The 17,880-nt window shown below is 46.4% G+C and overlaps 1 protein-coding gene across 1 annotated transcript in view; it reads right to left on the reverse strand.

Moving 5' to 3' along the window:
* Positions 1–17,219, reverse strand: part of LOC133118834 (uncharacterized) — a 33,128-nt gene extending 15,909 nt beyond the window's left edge. Inside the window, exon 1 of the mRNA XM_061229094.1 lies at positions 16,440–17,219. Within this exon, the coding sequence (XP_061085078.1) occupies positions 16,440–17,219 (780 nt within the window). The remainder of the gene's footprint in view (positions 1–16,439) is intronic.
* Positions 17,220–17,880: the final 661 nt, after the last annotated feature.

A 17,880-nucleotide genomic window follows, 5' to 3' on the forward strand; every position in this document is an offset into this window, starting at 1 on the left:
TAAATCATATTATTAATCATAATAATATTAATTCTGTGTTCCTGGTCCAAAACGACCGCCCCATTATAGCATGAAAAGATTGGTGAGCCTGAAAAGTTGTCCAGAAGGAAATTTATACAATGAATTGAATTGAATTAAATATATGAATTTTAAAATGAGTCTGTTCCTGAAATCAGGCTTGGTGCCTGAGACCTTTAAGCTCTATACATATTATCTCCTTATCTTTTTTTATCGTGTACACATGTTTTGAGCTACCATACAACTAGTAACAAAAGCATAATGTACGGATTGGTAAATCGGTAGAATTCGTTTAGGGGGGGGGGGGGGGGGGGGGGGTCAAATGTATGCTACACATATCCCATCTAGCAGACTATTAAATCAATTGTATCAGAAATGTTAGATATTCTGAAGAGCCCTCGTCCTTTGTGTAACGTTACTGGTACGGAATGACCGACTAAAAACCAAATAAAATGCAGTCAAACGTTTTTCCCACACTGAATTACGCTGGAGAACAAACATTAACAAGAACTCCGTCCGTTACAATACCTTCTGTGTCTTCTATCTTCTTCAATATTTTTGAGGTGGACCTCATATTGATGCATTAGTTTTCTGTATTCCGACAGAGCAAGCACAACAAACCTTTTCCTGGAGGCGTCCATCTTGGTTATCCGAGTTGTTTACTGGAAAGCGGTCAACTCGAGTGTGACGTCATTCCCAGCTCCGACTTCCGACTTCCGAGGTAAATGGAACGCGCCATATTACGATCATCGTTTTTTTTTCCTACCGGAAGTGAGTTTGTTATGTTTGTTTTTATGTTTATTCCTGTTTATTCTTGTTATTTATTCATGCATATCTGGTTATTGTTTCCATTTCTGTTATTACATTCGTGATCCCCTGTGATGTCTGTGTCTGAATGTTCTGAGCCCGAGTCACTCCCCTGTCTGCGTGCTTCACTATTCGTATACACAAGCATCGCATTCCTTACTTCCGGCTTCTCTCGATAGTTAAATGTTGTAAAGCACTTTTCTTACTAACTACTACTAATTTAGATATTGTACAGTGCTGATCCTATTAATACACTTACTGCCTGTCTAACTAAGTAACCAACAGTCACTTAAATTTAATTTAGATTTAATCACGTAACTAAATACATTATCTCCGAGTTTTCTACGCTGTTCTATAACTCCGCCTTCCTATGCTATCCCTGATTACTTGTGGTCGCACCTGTCTCTTATTATCACTTACTGTCTCCAACTCTATACAAATTATCTGTTGGCTCTGAACTTGGACTGCATAAACTACGTTTTTGGATTTTCCGTTGGTCTGCTTTTGGATCCTCAGTAGCGTACATAACAGTGATGATGAGTCTCCGGTAGGGTATGGGCGATGCCATGTGCGAAAACGCCTACCGTAAAGCACGATAAAATGACATATAGAAGCATATCACTTCATTTGAGGCAAACATTTTTCATCGCGGAACACGTTTCATTGCAGAAAATGGCACGTATGACTGGATTTCGGGTGGTGCATGCCTTGTGGGAGAGCGGAGAGGAAGAAGACGCGAACAACTCATCTGGTACCGACACTGAAGGGAACACTGACGAACTGCGAAAGGATCCATAATACATACGTGATGTGTGGTAGATCTTAAAAAGGCCAAGTAAGTGTATATCTTACGGTCATATTGGTAAATACGTGTGCTGTATTGCAACTTCTCTCTGTGTTCGTCTTAATATTCAGTACCCGCGTTTGTTTCCACTCTGTTCTGAATTTATTAACGAAAAACAATACCACGTATTAGCATGCTGTATCTAAGTTCTGGGAAATATCAGAAATAACTTCGCTGAACAGATCGGAAATTTCTGTTTTTTTGATTGACGTTATCCTATCGATGGACCTGGTGTGCTTAGGACATTGCTTGCTCTGACAGGTTTGTGGTGTGCGCTTGCAGATCCATCTGGAACTGTAGGCTGAACCAGTGTGGTCTGAGCGCACCCTCTAGTAGCAGAAAATAGAAAATACAATAGGCACGCAATCGATGGGAACGAGTCGTTGGACGTTATACTCGGACTCCGTCTAGTGGAGAAAGCGTAGAACAACAACACATATCGCTGGTCTATGCTGTCGGGGGTTTAGAGTTATTGGTAAATGCTGCCCTCTCCTGTTCAAAAGGGAAACTGCTCTACATTGCTTTTTATACTCCAGGTTTTTCATACAATGTTCTGGCCTGTTTTTAATTAAATATTAAAAACAGTTGGAAACGGTAGGGTTGTTTGGTCTCATGCTGAATGATGAAGATGATAGTACATTATTATAATTTTCTTGTTATTATTTTAATGTGTGGTTGATCCTTAAATGACAAGTGCAGTGTCTCTCCCTTCACAAACACAGCTCCAGCCAATACACAACTTCACCCACAATGCTTTGCATGTCAGAGTTAAGGTCACATGATTAAATGCAGGCCAAGCTGTGGAGTTGTGGGTAGTATCTGATGTGAGCTTCACTGGTTAAGGTCCCTGCTTATGTGTTTACAATGTGAATTTCTCACATTTTGTTGTCATCCCAGTGTGCTCTCTCCCCCGAAGACACCCCCTGCGACGTGGGCCTCCACGGCGTCGGAACCCCTCCAACCTCAGCTACCCCCCGCTCACCCCTGTAAGGACTTTGCTGTCACAGGGGGACTATGGAACTGCTAGTCTGCCACTCGGAAGGCTGACTTCATCCCTGCGTATGCCTCCCTCCAGTCCCTACAATTCCTTGCCCTAACTGAGACCTGGATCACACCTGACAACACCGCCACTCCCGCTGCCCTCTCATCCTCCTTCTCCTTCTCGCACACTCCCCGGCCTTCTGGCCGTGGCGGTGGTACTGGTCTTTTAATTTCCCCCTTGTGGAAATTCTCTGTTCTCCCCCTCTCTGACCTGTCCATATCCACTTTTGAATTCCATTCTGTTGCAGTATCCTACCCTACTAACCTTTTTATTGCAGTTATCTATCGCCCTCCAGGGCCCCTGGGAAGCTTCCTTGATGAGCTAGACACCCTTCTCAGCTCCTTCCCTGAGGATGACACCCCGCTGATTCTCCTTGGAGACTTCAACATCCACCTTGAAGCCTCCCAGGCTGCTGCCTTCCTACCGCTACTCCACTCCTTCGGCCTCTCCCTGCAACACTCTCCTCCAACCCACAAGGCAGGCAATGTCCTAGACCTTGTCTTTGTGAGGAACTGCTCATGCTCTGATTTCACGGTTACCCCTCTGCATACATCTGATCACCACTTCATCTCATTCTCCCTCCCTCTTCCTCCCCATCCTCCTCCCCCTCCCCCCACCTACCCTTCCTCAGCCCGCTGTAACCTCCGCTCCCTCTCACCCTCTTCCTTTGCCACCACTGTCACTGCCTCACTCCCCCCTCTCGAATCCTTCTCCAAACTCCCCGCTGACTCTGCATCTGCCGCCCTTCTTTCTTCTCTCTCCTCTGCTTTTGACTCCCTCTGTCCCCCTGTCTCAAAGCCGCCTCGCACATCCCCCCCGTCCCCTTGGATATCTGACACCCTCCGTACCTCCAGGGCCAGCCTCCGCACAGCGGAGAGGAAGTGGGGGAAATCCAGAGACGCTTCAGACCTCACAACTTACCAGTCTCTCCTGGCGGCATTCTCTTCCGCTGTCACTGCCGCCAAAGCTAAATACTATCAAACACAAATTCAGAACTCCGGTTCTAACCCCCGGAAACTTTTCTCTATTTTCTCCTCTCTACCGCCCGGTATCTCTTCTTCCTTTCCTTTCTAAAACTATCGAACAAGCCGCTTCTACTCAACTTTCTTCCTTCTTTTCTAACAACAACCTGCTAGACCCCCATCAGTCTGGCTTCAGATCGGGCCACTCGACAGAGACTGCGCTCCTCTCCGTCAGTGAGTCACTCCATGCCGCACGAGCAGCCTCCCTCTCCTCTGTCCTCATTCTTCTAGATCTCTCTGCTGCCTTCGACACTGTGGATCACTCCATCCTCCTGTCTGCCCTGTCAGCAACGGGCATCTGTGGCACAGCCCTGGACTGGATTGAGTCCTACCTCTCTGGTCGCTCCTTCCAGGTTGCCTGGGCTGGTTCGGTATCGACACCTCGGCCCCTCGCCACAGGAGTTCCCCAGGGCTCAGTCCTAGGCCCGCTTCTTTTTTCTCTTTACACTCGCTCCCTTGGCCCTGTGATCACTGCACATGGGCTATCCCCCCTGCTTACTACCCTCCTCTGGCTGCCTGTCATGGCTCGCATCAAATTCAAAACATTGGTGCTAGCCTTCCAAGCAGTTAAGGGGTCTTCCCCAGCTTATCTACAAAAAATCATCAGACCCTACACCCCTGCCAGACCTCTTCGTTCAGCCTCCACAAGCCGCTTGGCACCTCCCCCTCTCCGAACCTCCACCTCACGCTCACGACTGCTGTCTGTTCTGGCTCCACGGTGGTGGAACGAACTCCCCGTTGAGGTCAGAACTGTAGAATCTCTCCCCACCTTCAAACGCAAGCTGAAGACACACCTCTTCAAGCAGCACTTCTCCCCATCCCTCCCTACCTCCCTACCTCCCTGTGAACCTTAATTTTTGTCTCTGTGACTTGCTTTGTGTATCGGTATTTTTTAGTTGGCTAGGTAAGCAGTGTTTTGATAGTTAACTTTGGTCACTTTTGCTCTTTGTTTCTTGTTTAAAAAAATAAATAAATAAAAAACATTGGCCCTCGTCCTTATCTTTGTTGTACAGGTAGCAGTTCAAATTGTACTTCCCTCTAGGGTCTTTCAGCGAACTTATCCCTGGTTATGGATATGCACTTTGTTGTACGTTGTTCTGGATAAGAGCGTCTGCCAAATGCCAATAATGTCATGTAATGTAATGTTGTTGCGATGGCCAGGGGTAATGTGAGCTGACTGATGAGTCAGACTCCCTCTCAACAGGAACTCCACAAGCCCTTTATAGTGTTCAGAGGACGTTTTTACGCTGAAGAAAAATAACAGTAGCTGGGATCTGGGTTGTTTTTATAGGTTCAGAAGAGGCTCCCAGCCGTAACACCCACAGCCTCACTATCCCGCTGCATCACTCAGCCCATAAGCGCACACACACACACACTCACACACACACGCACGCGCATACACACACGCACGCACTTTAGAAGCTAAAGTTCTAACCTTTGTGAGGTTTTGGAAACCTGCAGTGAAGCGCGATTGCGAGTTGATGAGGATGGCTTGAGTTCATTTGCACTTCAACAGAGCAATTGCCCGTGGTGCACTTTTTCTCCAGGTTTCCTGGAAAATGTCCCAAAAGCAATCCTGCTGTTGCCTAGCAATATGAGCGAGGGTGAGAGAGAGAGAGTGACGGAGAGAGAGAGTTGTAAATTTGTCTGTAATTGAAAAGAGCACGTTGATGTTGCGCGAGTAAACACGGGGCGTTTGATTCGATTAGAAATATGTACACTGACTGAACCGGGCGGGCGTTAGGGGTGTAAAACACACCGATCGATAAACATCAAGGCGAGCTTATGACGGCACATACATCCATTACTGCGATGAGGGCTTGTCACTGAACAGGGCGGCCTGTACCGTAGTGGTAAAGGCACATGACTGGGACCCGCGTGTAGCCCGGTGTAGCCACAATAAGATCCGCACAGCCGTTGGGCCCTTGAGCAAGGCCCTTTACCCTGCATTGCTCCAGGGGAGGATTGTCACCTGCTTAGTCTAATCAACTGTGCATCGCTCTGGATAAGAGCGTCTGCCAAATGTCATTAATGTAATGTAATGAACAGGATTTTTAATGGGCAACGTTGTAGCCTGTCCCAGGCACAGTTGGCATGTACGAATGTGTGTACTCTGTGTGTGTGTATCTGTGTCACTGATTGCAGCTGTTTGGAGCTGTTAGGAGAATAACTGTACTCAAGTCAGGAAAGCAGAACATTAATGTTCCTTCAGTAATTTAAGATGAAATGTTTTATCAGAACAGCGTCACACCCAGAAGATTATTAAAGAGCTGATGGAGCTGCTGTAATGCACAGAACATAACTATTACTATGGATTATTCACTAGTGGAAACAGAGTCCAGTCTGGATTATTCACTAGTGGAAACAGAGCCCAGTCTGGGTTATTCACTAGTGGAAACAGAGTCCAGTCTGGTTTATTCACCTGTGGAAGCAGAGCCCAGTCTGGGTTATTCACTAGTGGGAGCAGAACCCAGTCTGGGTTATTCACTAGTGGAAACAGAACCCAGCCTGGGTTATTCACTAGTGTAAGCAGAGCCCAGTCTGGGTTATTCACTCGTGGAAGCAGAGCCCAGTCTGGGTTATTCACTAGTGGAAACAGAGCCCAGTCTGGGTTATTCACTCGTGGAAGCAGAGCCCAGTCTGGGTTATTCACTAGTGGAAACAGAGTCCAGTCTGGGTTATTCACTAGTGAAAACAGAACCCAGTCTGGGTTATTCACTAGTGGAAACAGAGCCTGTCCAGTCATTTAGGGTCACAGCTATGCCTGGACCACACCATTTCAGTTTTTAAGATTTTACATTTTTTTATGTTGGAGCACTACAGGGCAGCTGCAAATTTTATAGAAAAGAAGCGCCATAACTTTACATTTTTAGATGTAGTATAAAAAAGTTTTTTTTAGGAATGTACCAGTTGGATATTTTATTTGTGAAACCCAAAACTTAAATATTAAAGACCAAAGCACTTGGGAGTTACTTGGTTTTCGACCACAAACCCTGAATGCCCCAATACCTGCCACTGTAAAGCTGGCAGGTTGTCAGAAACTTCTTGAAGTATGTAAAACAACGCTCATCACACACAACTTTTCTGGGTCAACTGAAAACATTCACGTAAACGGTCTTATTTTTTTAAAGCACAGATAAAATGAAGCTGGTTTTATAGAACTTCAGCGAATGAGAGGGAAGAGAAGAAATTGGAGCAGAGACTCTCCAGAGGCTTTTTGTGATTCTGCACCGCGAGTCACTGAATCATTCTGCACCACGCTAAATCACACTGACAAGTTTCAACTCCAATACCGAGCACCAATAACTATGTATTTAGTTACATTGAAAATAATCCGTTTTTATCTAATCTCATGGGTTTGAGAGCTTATTATTAATGTTTCTCATTGCTTGTGCGCTTCAGTTCCTGCTGGAATCATTGGTAATGATGATTTATGGTGATTGGAGGAACTCCAAGTCACTGTCACAGAAGTTGGCTGATACCGCTAACACTGCAGCATCCCATTTTTATATATGAAATATGAAATATGAAATACCTGCTCCCTGTTTTCCGGGTGACACCCCCCCCCCCCAGTCTTCAGGGGGCAGTCAGAACTCCTCCTCTGGATGAAGGCCGGCTGGTCCGTCCCACACACCGGCACCCGGAGCAGACGAACGACACACCACCGAGACCCTGCACCCTCAGCTGTGTGCGTTAACTACCAACCGCCCGACGCCACTCCATTACCGATGAACGAGGCCCTTCATTCACGCTGGTTACTCTCCTGCTTCTGAATTCAGTACAAAATGGCTGACTGTAGTGTGTGTAAGATCCACATGCAAATGTCTTGTGAGGTTGTGCTCTTATGCTCCTGATGAGCAGTGTGGGGATGGGCAGCAGAAGGTGAGGTACTCTTAAGTGTCAAACAAAGGGACCATGAAGCTGCCCTGTAGCTGTGATAAGCCGATAGGTGTAGAACCCAGGTCCAGAAAGTAAAATCACTGTTCACTCCTGTGGAGTCTTTGTCAGCAGGTCAAGGTCACTTTTTCTAAAGCTCTCAGGCTGATCGATACGAGGCCTATTAGCAAAACATGGCCTTCGCTCACACGCCAAACTCACAAAGAGGATCCGCTTCTCTCCTTTCTCCCTGAACAATGTTCTTTTCTCATTATCTTTCTGTAAGCAATCATTTATTTGATAAATGTGTTCAGTACACTGTTATTCAAATCATTTATTTCATCCATAATCTTTTACAAAGATAACGGGGAGAGAGGAACTAGAATATGCCCTGAATATTCAGTAAAGCGTGTTTGTTTCCACCCTGTTCTAATACCACTGCGTTTTTGTACTCGGCTATATGATGTAACTATGTCACATTTTGGGTTTTTTCAGAGATGAAGATGCAGAAGAAACACAAAGTACACCACCAGCTGAAGATGAACTGCATGAGTAAGTGAATTTTGTTGAAGTTTGATCAAAATGCTCTGATTGAAAACCAGGAATGTTTAAAATAATGATTAAGTTTGATTGAAATGCTTTTATTAAAACTGTGAAATGGTTCAAATTTAGGATCATGTGCAAAAATACCATTTCCTAAATGTTTCTTTATGTCTATATATTATATTTTAAATGTGGTTTAGTCCTACAATGATAAGCCATAATGTTTGAAGAATCATTTTTCATAATAAGTCACCATGAATACTTAGAACTGTGTGTCTGTTCAAACACATTGAGCTGCAAAGTACAGAGTATGTTTAATGAAAGTGCAGAGAACACTTAATCAGGTGTTTAAAAAGCCATGACATTGGATACCACCTGTTTTGACTCAGTGATGCAGGTCAAGCAATGTGGGTCTTTGCAGAGAAATGTTTTGAGCTAGTGATCACCAGCCAATTTGCCTGTGTCATTATAGAGGCAAAAGGTTAAGACAGCTCAGCTTTCATAGAGTGACAGAAAATATTAAGGCAGGTTAAGAGAGATAATGTGATGTTTGTATGATAAATGATTTGTTAGCTATATTGTATAAAGACTAGGATACTTCCAACTGTTACTTTGGAATTCTCTGGTCTCTTGAAGCTTCTTGCACGGAGCACACAGATTCCCCAGATTAATCTGTTTCATTTTAAATGAAAGATTTGTAATGAACAACTGTTGACTCTGAGTGCTTCTTCAACATCATTGCTGCCAATACAACGAAAAAGGGACGAGGAAGAAAAGCGACAAAAATATTTCCTCAACATTTGGTGCCGAAACCTGGGATCCAATCTTCTAAAGCGGGACAGCTGATGGCCAATGGGACACGGTGTTTTTCCCTGAATAGGACCAGTGCGCACAACTAAGATACAGGTAAACAGTCACCTTTTTTATAAAAGATTGTGAGGGCGTTACCCGTGGTCCATCGGCTTTTGGCAGTGCCTGTAAAGGAGTGACAGATACCTGTGGGTGAGTTATACGTGACTTCCGGTTTGGGGAGTATACGTCACTTCCGGTTTGCGGAAATATGTCACTTCCCGTTTCCGAAAATAAATGTCACTTCTTGTTTCAATATATACTCATGTCACTTCCGGTTTCCGTCATTTCCTGTTTTGAAAATAAACGTAACTTCCGGTTTCGATATATATATACGTCATTTCCTGTTTTGAAAAGAAAACTCACTTCCAGTTTTACGACGTCATTTGACGTATATTTATAGCGCGTTCCATTTGTACTGGGAAGTCGGAATTTCCGAGTTCCCAGTCGGACATTTCAACTGGAACACCCCCTGAGGTGGGATTTCCGACTGGGAAAGTCGGAAGGACCGTGTAACCCCGAGTTAGAAATCCAAGATGGCTGCTCCGTGCGTCAACGGTAAGTGAAATCTCTCATAATGTATTATTTATTAGCACTTCTGTTTTGTTTTTGTGTAATTAAATAAGTGGTATACGTAGTACTGTCCAACGTCTATCTGTGGACATGTACTACGGTGTTTGTATGTATAGAATACCGTGTAATGTGGTGTTTTCAACTGGTATAGCTAACAATGGCTACAATGATAGCAACAATAGCAAAGCTGGTTAGAGCGCTTGTAGGAGAAGTTTTGCCTTCAGGGCTTTCAGCCAGAAACCTATGTACTTGGTTAGGTTTGGGCACCAAAATCACTTGGTAAGTTTTAGAAAAAGATCATGGTTTTGGTGAAAATCATACCTGTCAACTCTCCTGTAATTTCCCCCGTAAATCTCCCGTATTGGCCCAATCACGTTGTTTCAATGTTGACGGAGCAAACGGGGAGCGTTACCCTGTCCGAGAATACAAGCCACAGTACTCGGTTTTCCCGCAGCACTTCCCAGGCGCTAGACTGAGACTAATATGCGTGTATTCTCGGACAAGGTAACGCCGTCAATGCGTGAGACTTGACGAACATCCCTTATTTTCAAAGCCCAATGTTGAGAGGTATGGTGAAAATACTTACTTGCACTCGCCAACCCGTGAAACAAAGAAAACATTGGAAATCCTTCTTTTAAATAGGGTGACTTCATACATATTTTGAAGTATGTAAGTAAGTAAGACATATTTTGTCCCCCTAAAACACCGGTAAAGGATCGTCAAAGTAGTTGTGGTTGTATGGTTAGGTCTTTAGTTGTCTGTTTATGTTGAAAATGTTTTGAAATAGTACACAGTTTATCTGTGACTGACTTTTGAACATGGAGAGGTAGTGTTTTGTTTCAAAATATTTATGTAGTTATTTCTGCTTATTTATCTCTGCTAAATAAATAAATGAAATAAATGTGAGTAAATTAACTATCCCAGAGCTCTATCACGGCTGTAATGTTAACTGTGTGTGTATGGGTTTGTTGTTTTCTATTTAAGTCTATCTAGACAGGAACATGGCCATGTTTTTGGATTCCCAGAGGAGCAATCCATTTCCTGGTCCTTTGTTCCAGAAGGCAGAAGACCCCACCAGTTATTATTTGAATGAGGCCTGCACAATCATGGCAAACCTGGTGGAACCTGGAGACTCTCACACCATAACACGTTAGATATTTATAATAATAATAACAGGAACAATGTTTGTTTTGTTGTGCATGCTAACTAGTTACTTTGTGTGTGTTTTAGAGAGCTGCAAGGAGAATGATGATCTGCCATCCAGGCCATCACCATCACCCATGCCAGCAAATGAGGGCTTCAGCAAGGAACAAACACTGTTTCTGATAGACCTGATGCAGCAGCACATTGACAGTGAAGGTGATGGTCTCCCTAAAACCCTTGCAGACTTAAATGCCCGGCTTAAACATGGCAAGGCCAACAAAAAACAATTGTGGAAAGAGGCAGCAGAAAAGTTGGGCAGTCAGTTTTTACAACATTTCTGCCCTGAAAAGGTGGCCAGGAAGTGGAACACGCTTCTAGAGGCCTATAAAAAAAGTTAAAGACAACAATAAAACAACAGGAAAGGGAACCATGCGTTTCCAGTTTTTCTCTGAGATGGATGACCTTCTGGGAAGCCAGCATGATGTTGTCTTCCCTGTTGTTGGGACCTCAGAGGGGCTAGAGGTGCGCAGGCCAGAGGCACTGGGACATTGCAGCAGTGTCGCAGCATTTGCTGCCACTGCATCCAGCCCACCTGCTACACCAAATCCCAGAGCAACTGCCACACCGACGCCACCTACATCAACACCTCGTAAACGCCGCAGGGTGGATGACGATTTGACGAGCTTCTTGCGTGAGTCAGAAGAAGCCAGTCAGCCGCGGCATGAGGAGACTCTGGCGCAGATGAAGTCTTCTCAGCAGGGGTTTGAGGCACTGATGAATAGATTATTGGACAAGATGTGATTTGGATTTTGTTTTGTGTATTTAGGCCTAAATAGGCCTAAATACACAAGTCAATGTGCTGCTGCATCAGGTCAGGTCAGAAACAGTGTTTGTTCCCATGCCAGCAACTCATTTGCTGGCATGGGTGATGGTGATGGCCTGGATGGCAGATCATCATTCTCCTTGCAGCTCTCTAAAACACATAAAAAGTAACTGGTTAGCATGCACAACAAAACAAACATTGTTACTGTTATTATCCATCCATCCATCCATCATCACCCGCTTATCCGGAGTCGGGTCGCGGGGGCAGTAGGCAAAGCCGGGTATTCCAGGCGTCCCTCTCCCCAGCAACGCATTCTAGCTCCTCCTGGGGGATCCCGAGGCGTTCCCTGGCCAGGAGAGATATATAATCTCTCCAGCGGGCTCTGGGTCTCCCTCAGGGTCTCCGCCCAGTTGGACGAGCCCGGAAAACCTCCAAAGGGAGGCGCCCGGGAGGCATCCTGATCAGATGCCCGAACCACCTCAATTGGCTCCTTTCGACGCGAAGGAGCAGCGGCTCTACTCCGAGCTCCCTCCGGATGTCCGAGCTCCTCACCCTATCTCTAAGGCTGAGCCCGGCCACCCTACGGAGGAAGCTCATTTCGGTCGCTTGTATACGCGATCTCGTTCTTTCGGTCACTACCCAAAGCTCGTGACCATAGGTGAATCTTCAATTTGTCGAAAAACATCTTCGCGACGGAAAAGACGACACCAGGCAGCAAGATCTTCAGGAAAATCTGACTTTATTAGCACACGTGCATAAAGCCGGATCAGCACTCCAGAACTGAACCCCGACTGGCATTTGTACACCCATTTTATACACAGTTACTCCACCTACAACTCCTCCTCAAACCGCATTCTGGCAAATCACCCACACTTTTCTTATCGTAACTCCTCCCAACGCTCCTCCCACAACGTCATTGTGGAAAATTGCCAACGGTCCTTATGCTCTGCCAACTCTGTACAAAGTTCAGGGCATTCTGCCAACTACGTGTCCTCACTTCACCCCGCACCTGCTCTTGGCAAACTACCAGACCTCATAAAGTTCTGGATGCCCTCCCTCTAACACGTCATCCATACACGTCACTCTGTTTCTTTCGCTTTTATAAGACAAACTAAGCAGCAGTAATCATTGAAAATATGCAGACAAACTAAACATTTTATTAATATTCACTTCTAATATACTTTTCTAATATACAGACATACTAAACATTTGATTAATTATTCTTTACTCTCATTTCAACAGTTTTCACTGTGGTTTCTTGCGTTTTCATAAGCTCAGCTATAATTAATGTTCTAGGTCAAATAGATACACTCCTGGCATGAAACATTGAGAGTCCCGGAGAAATCAGCTGTACAGTCATATCTTGCTCTGCCCGTGTCCTTGACAGTTTGGTCTACACAGTTCAAGACGGGCCCCCCCCCTGCCAGCTGGCTGGGCTCACTGTGTAATCCTAGCACAATTTAGCAGTTAATCAGTTTGAAACTATACAGGGTACATATCATATTTAAATACAGATATATTGATAAACTTTTTGCACACATTGTCGAGAGTTTTGGAGGAACCAGCCTGCTCACTAAGGCGGAGTCTGATTTTGACTTGTGATTGGTTATCATGCTTTTAGGAGGGAGATCTTTCGTTCTGTGAATTTTCCCCTACAAAGACCCCAAGATACTTAAACTCCTTCACTTGGGGCAAAGACTCGTTCCCAACCCGGAGGGAGCAATCCACCGTTTTCCGGCAGAGAACCATGGCCTCGGACTTGGAGGTGCTGACTCTCATCCCGGCCGCTTCACACTCGGCTGCAAACCGCTCCAGTGCGTGCTGAAGGTCACGGTCCGATGAAGCCAGCAGAACCACATCATCCGCAAAAAGCAGAGATGCGATTCTGAGGTCACCAAACCGGACACTCTCCTCACCTCGGCTGCGCCTTGAGATCCTGTCCATGAATACCACAAACAGGACCGGTGACAAGGGGCAACCTTGGCGGAGTCCAACACCCACTGGAAACGTGCTTAACTTTGTGCCGAGAATGCGGACACAGCTCTCACTTTGGTTATACAGGGACCTGATGGCTCGTAACAACGGCCCCGGTACCCCATACTCCCGTAGTACACCCCACAGGGTTCCCCGGGGGACACGGTCGAAAGCCTTCTCCAAGTCCACAAAGCACATGTGGACTGGATGGGCAAACTCCCATGACCCCGCCAGCAACCCTGCCAAGGTAAAGAGCTGGTCCACTGTTCCACGGCCAGGACGGAAGCCACATTGCTCCTCCTGAATCCGAGGTTCGACCGTCGGTCGGAGCCTCCTTTCCAGTACCCTAGAGTAAGCTTTCCCAGGGAGGCTGAGGAGTGTGATACCCCGGTAATTGGAGCACACCCTCCGGTCCCCCTTCTTGAAAATGGGGACCACCACCCCGGTCTGCCACTCTACAGGTACTGTCCCCGACCTCCACGCGACACTGAAGAGGCGTGTCAGCCAAGACAGCCCAACAATGTCCAGAGCCTTCAGCATCTCAGGGCGAATCTCATCTACACCCGGCGACTTGCCACTGAAGAGCTTTTTGACTACCTCAGCAACTTCCGCCATGGATATAGGTGCAGATTCCCCCGAGTCTTCAGGCTCTGCCTCTTCCACAGAGGACGTGTTGTTCGGGTTCAGGAGCTCCTCGAAGTGCTCTTTCCACCGCCCGACAATATCCCCAGTCCGGGTCAGCAGTTCTCCTCCCCTGCTGAAAACAGCCTGAGACAAGCCTTGCTTTCCCTTTCTGAGTCGTCGGATGGTTTGCCAGAACTTCCTCGAGGCCAACCGAAAGTCCTTCTCCATAGCCTGCCCGAACCATAGCGACCGCCGAAGCTGCAGCCCTTCTGGCCACCCGGTACCTGTCTGCTGCTTCAGGGGACCCCCGGGCCAGCCAAGCCCAAAAGGTCTCCTTCTTCAGCTTGACGGCCTCCCTCCCTTGGGTTGCCGCCCCGACAGGCACCAATGACCTTCTGGCCACAGCTCCTGCTTGCCGCCTCTGTAATGGAGGCTTTGAACATGGCCCACTCGGACTCCATGTCCCCAGCTTCCCCCGGGATGCGTGAGAAGTTCTTCCGGAGGTGGGAGTTGAAGACCTCGCGAACAGGGGCCTCCACCAGACGTTCCCAGTTCACCCTCACTACACGTTTAGGTTTACCGGGTCTGTCCGGCAGCCTCCCCGGCCACTTGATCCAACTCACCACCAGGTGGTGATCAGTTGACAGCTCTGCTCCTCTCTTCACCCGAGTGTCCAAGACATACGGCCGCAGGTCTGATGATACGACCACAAAGTCGATCATCGATCTTTAGCCTAAGGTGCTCTGGTACCAAGTACACTTATGAGCTACCCTATGCTCGAACATGGTGTTTGTTATCGACAATCCATGACCAACACCGCTTGGGTTCAGATCAGGCAGGCCGTTCCTCCCAATCACCCCCCTCCAGGTTTCTCCGTCATTGCCCACGTGAGCGTTGAAGTCGCCCAGCAGAACTATGGAGTCTCCGGGTGGCACCCTTTCCAGGATGCCGCCCAGTGACTCCAAGAAGGCCGGATACTCTGAACTGCCATTTGGTGCATAAGCACAAATGACAGTCAGAGCCTTCCCCCCAGCGACACGTAGTCGCAGAGAGGCGACCCTCTCGTTCCCTGGGTGGAACTCCAACACAGTGGCGCTCAGCCGGTGGCTTGTGAGTATCCCCACACCTGCCCAGCGCCTCTCACCTTGAGCAACTCCAGAAAAGAACAGAGTCCAGCCCCTCTCCAGGAGTTTGGTTCCGGAACCAGTACTGTGCGTGGAGGTGAGCCCAACTATATCTAGTTGGTACCGCTCCGCCTCCCGCACTAGCTCCGGTTCCTTCCCCACCAGAGAGGTGACGTTCCACGTCCCCAGAACCAGTCTGCGACGCCGAGGATCAGCACGCCCGGATCCCCGCCTTTGCCTACTGCCCGTTGGACAAAGCACCCGACTCCGATGCTGACCCCTGCAGGTGGTGAGCCCACAGGGCGGCGACCCCACGTGACCTGTTCGGGCTGTGCCCCGGGACCAATTTGCCTTGGGAGACCCTACTGGGGGCTAACAGTGCCCCCGACAACCTAGCTCCCAGGATCACCGGGACACACAAACCCCTCCACCACGTTAAGGTGGCGATTCCTCGGAGGGGCTGTTATTACTGTTATTATTATTATTATAAATATCTAATGTTGTATGGTGTGAGAGTCTCCAGGTTCCAGACAGTTAAGGTTAAAGACAGGTAGTGCGTTCCATTTGTGAGTTCCCAGTAGAATATTTTTTTGCTGCTGCTGCACGTTTATTGTTCCATTTGAAGTTTTTTTTTGTTGTTGTTGTAAATGTGTCAAACTTGAATTTATTCAAATTTATTTTTGTATTTGTATAATTTGTATTTTGCACATTTTCTGTCTGTTTTAATAAATTGTTGTTTGGATATTCAATGACTTGTTTCCCCCCCCTAATGCTTCTCTCTGGGCTAGGAATAAAAGGTGAAACACTTACTTTTTACTGGTACACACAGGCTGTACAAACACTCATAACAGCAGCAATCAATTACTTGAGAAAATAATCAGCAGATTAATCCATAAAGAAAATTATCAGTTGTACCCAGATATGGCAAAGTTGGGCCCCACCTCCATCACTTAGAACAGCAAACTACTGCTTTTAATGCATGAGTAATAATTACTGATGCAATGATATGAACATTTTGGCCAATACTGATAACCGAAATTAGGCACTTCACATACATCATGATAATCTACTCATTTTCATCTCCCTGCCTTGGGCAGCCATGTGGGTGTTCCTGGCACATCTCTGACACACCAATGCACATATTGTGTAGGAAACATGCTGCCATTATGATCATTACCACAGCATCAATCCGGGTGTTCTGCAGATCACGAAGACGCCTCCACTTGCACTTCATCCTTCCAAAGGCTTGCTCGATGATCACCCTCCCACGGCTGATCTTGGAGTTCTGCAGCTGGTCTGCTTCAGAAAGAGCTCCATTGTCACGCTTAGGAGTGATGACAAATGGGAAGGCCTGTCCAATGTAGCCACTGTCTCCCAGCAAGCTGTACTCGCCCATCTTCTCCTCCCATGCTGCGTAGAAGTTGGAGGCCCTCAGCATCCTGGCATCATGAACCCTGCCTGGTGGTCCAGCAAAAATGTCAATGAATCGCCCCCTCTCATCTACAATACCCTGAAGGAGGACAGAGTAGAATGATTTTCTGTTCATGTAGTCTCCTCCTCTTATATGTGGCCTCTGCACCCTTATGTGGCACCCATCGATTGCACCGATGATGCCACTGAGGCCACAGAGCCGGTGGAAAGCAGCAGCAGATGCTGCTTTCTCACAAGTGTTTGGCCAGGAGATGAAGGTTTGTCCCATTGTAGACATGATGTGGAGCACTTCTAGAATGATCCTGTGTGCTGACGACTGTGACACATCAAACTTGTCTGAAATCTCCCTAAAGCTGTTTTGGTTGGCCATGTACCACAGGAACATCAGCACCTTCTTTGTCACAGGCACTGGTGGTAGACCTTGACTGTGTTCTTTTTTTATGCCGTTCTCCTGCAACTTCATCTGGAGATATTCAAACTGTGGCTTGGTGACGTGGAAATGGCGTGCAAAAGTGTAGTCATCCATGTTCAGCATGACCTCCCACTCAGTTCCAGTCTTCAGGATGACTCGCTGTTTTGCCCGCAGTAGAGCTGATATCAGTAACCTAAATCATATTATTAATCATAATAATATTAATTCTGTGTTCCTGGTCCAAAACGACCGCCCCATTATAGCATGAAAAGATTGGTGAGCCTGAAAAGTTGTCCAGAAGGAAATTTATACAATTAATTGAATTGAATTAAATATATGAATTTTAAAATGAGTCTGTTCCTGAAATCAGGATTGGTGCCTGAGACCTTTAAGCTCTATACATGTTATCTCCTTATCTTTTTTTATCGTGTACACATGTTTTGAGCTACCATACAACTAGTAACAAAAGCATAATGTACGGATTGGTAAATCGGTAGAATTCGTTTAGGGGGGGGGGGGGGGGGGGTCAAATGTATGCTACACATATCCCATCTAGCAGACTATTAAATCAATTGTATCAGAAATGTTAGATATTCTGAAGAGCCCTCGTCCTTTGTGTAACGTTACTGGTACGGAATGACCGACTAAAAACCAAATAAAATGCAGTCAAACGTTTTTCCCACACTGGTTACGCTGGAGAACAAACATTAACAAGAACTCAGTCCGTTACAATACCTTCTGTGTCTTCTATCTTCTTCAATATTTTTGAGGTGGA

Source organism: Conger conger, chromosome 19 (genome assembly GCF_963514075.1).
Source record: "Conger conger chromosome 19, fConCon1.1, whole genome shotgun sequence".
NCBI lineage: Eukaryota > Metazoa > Chordata > Actinopteri > Anguilliformes > Congridae > Conger > Conger conger.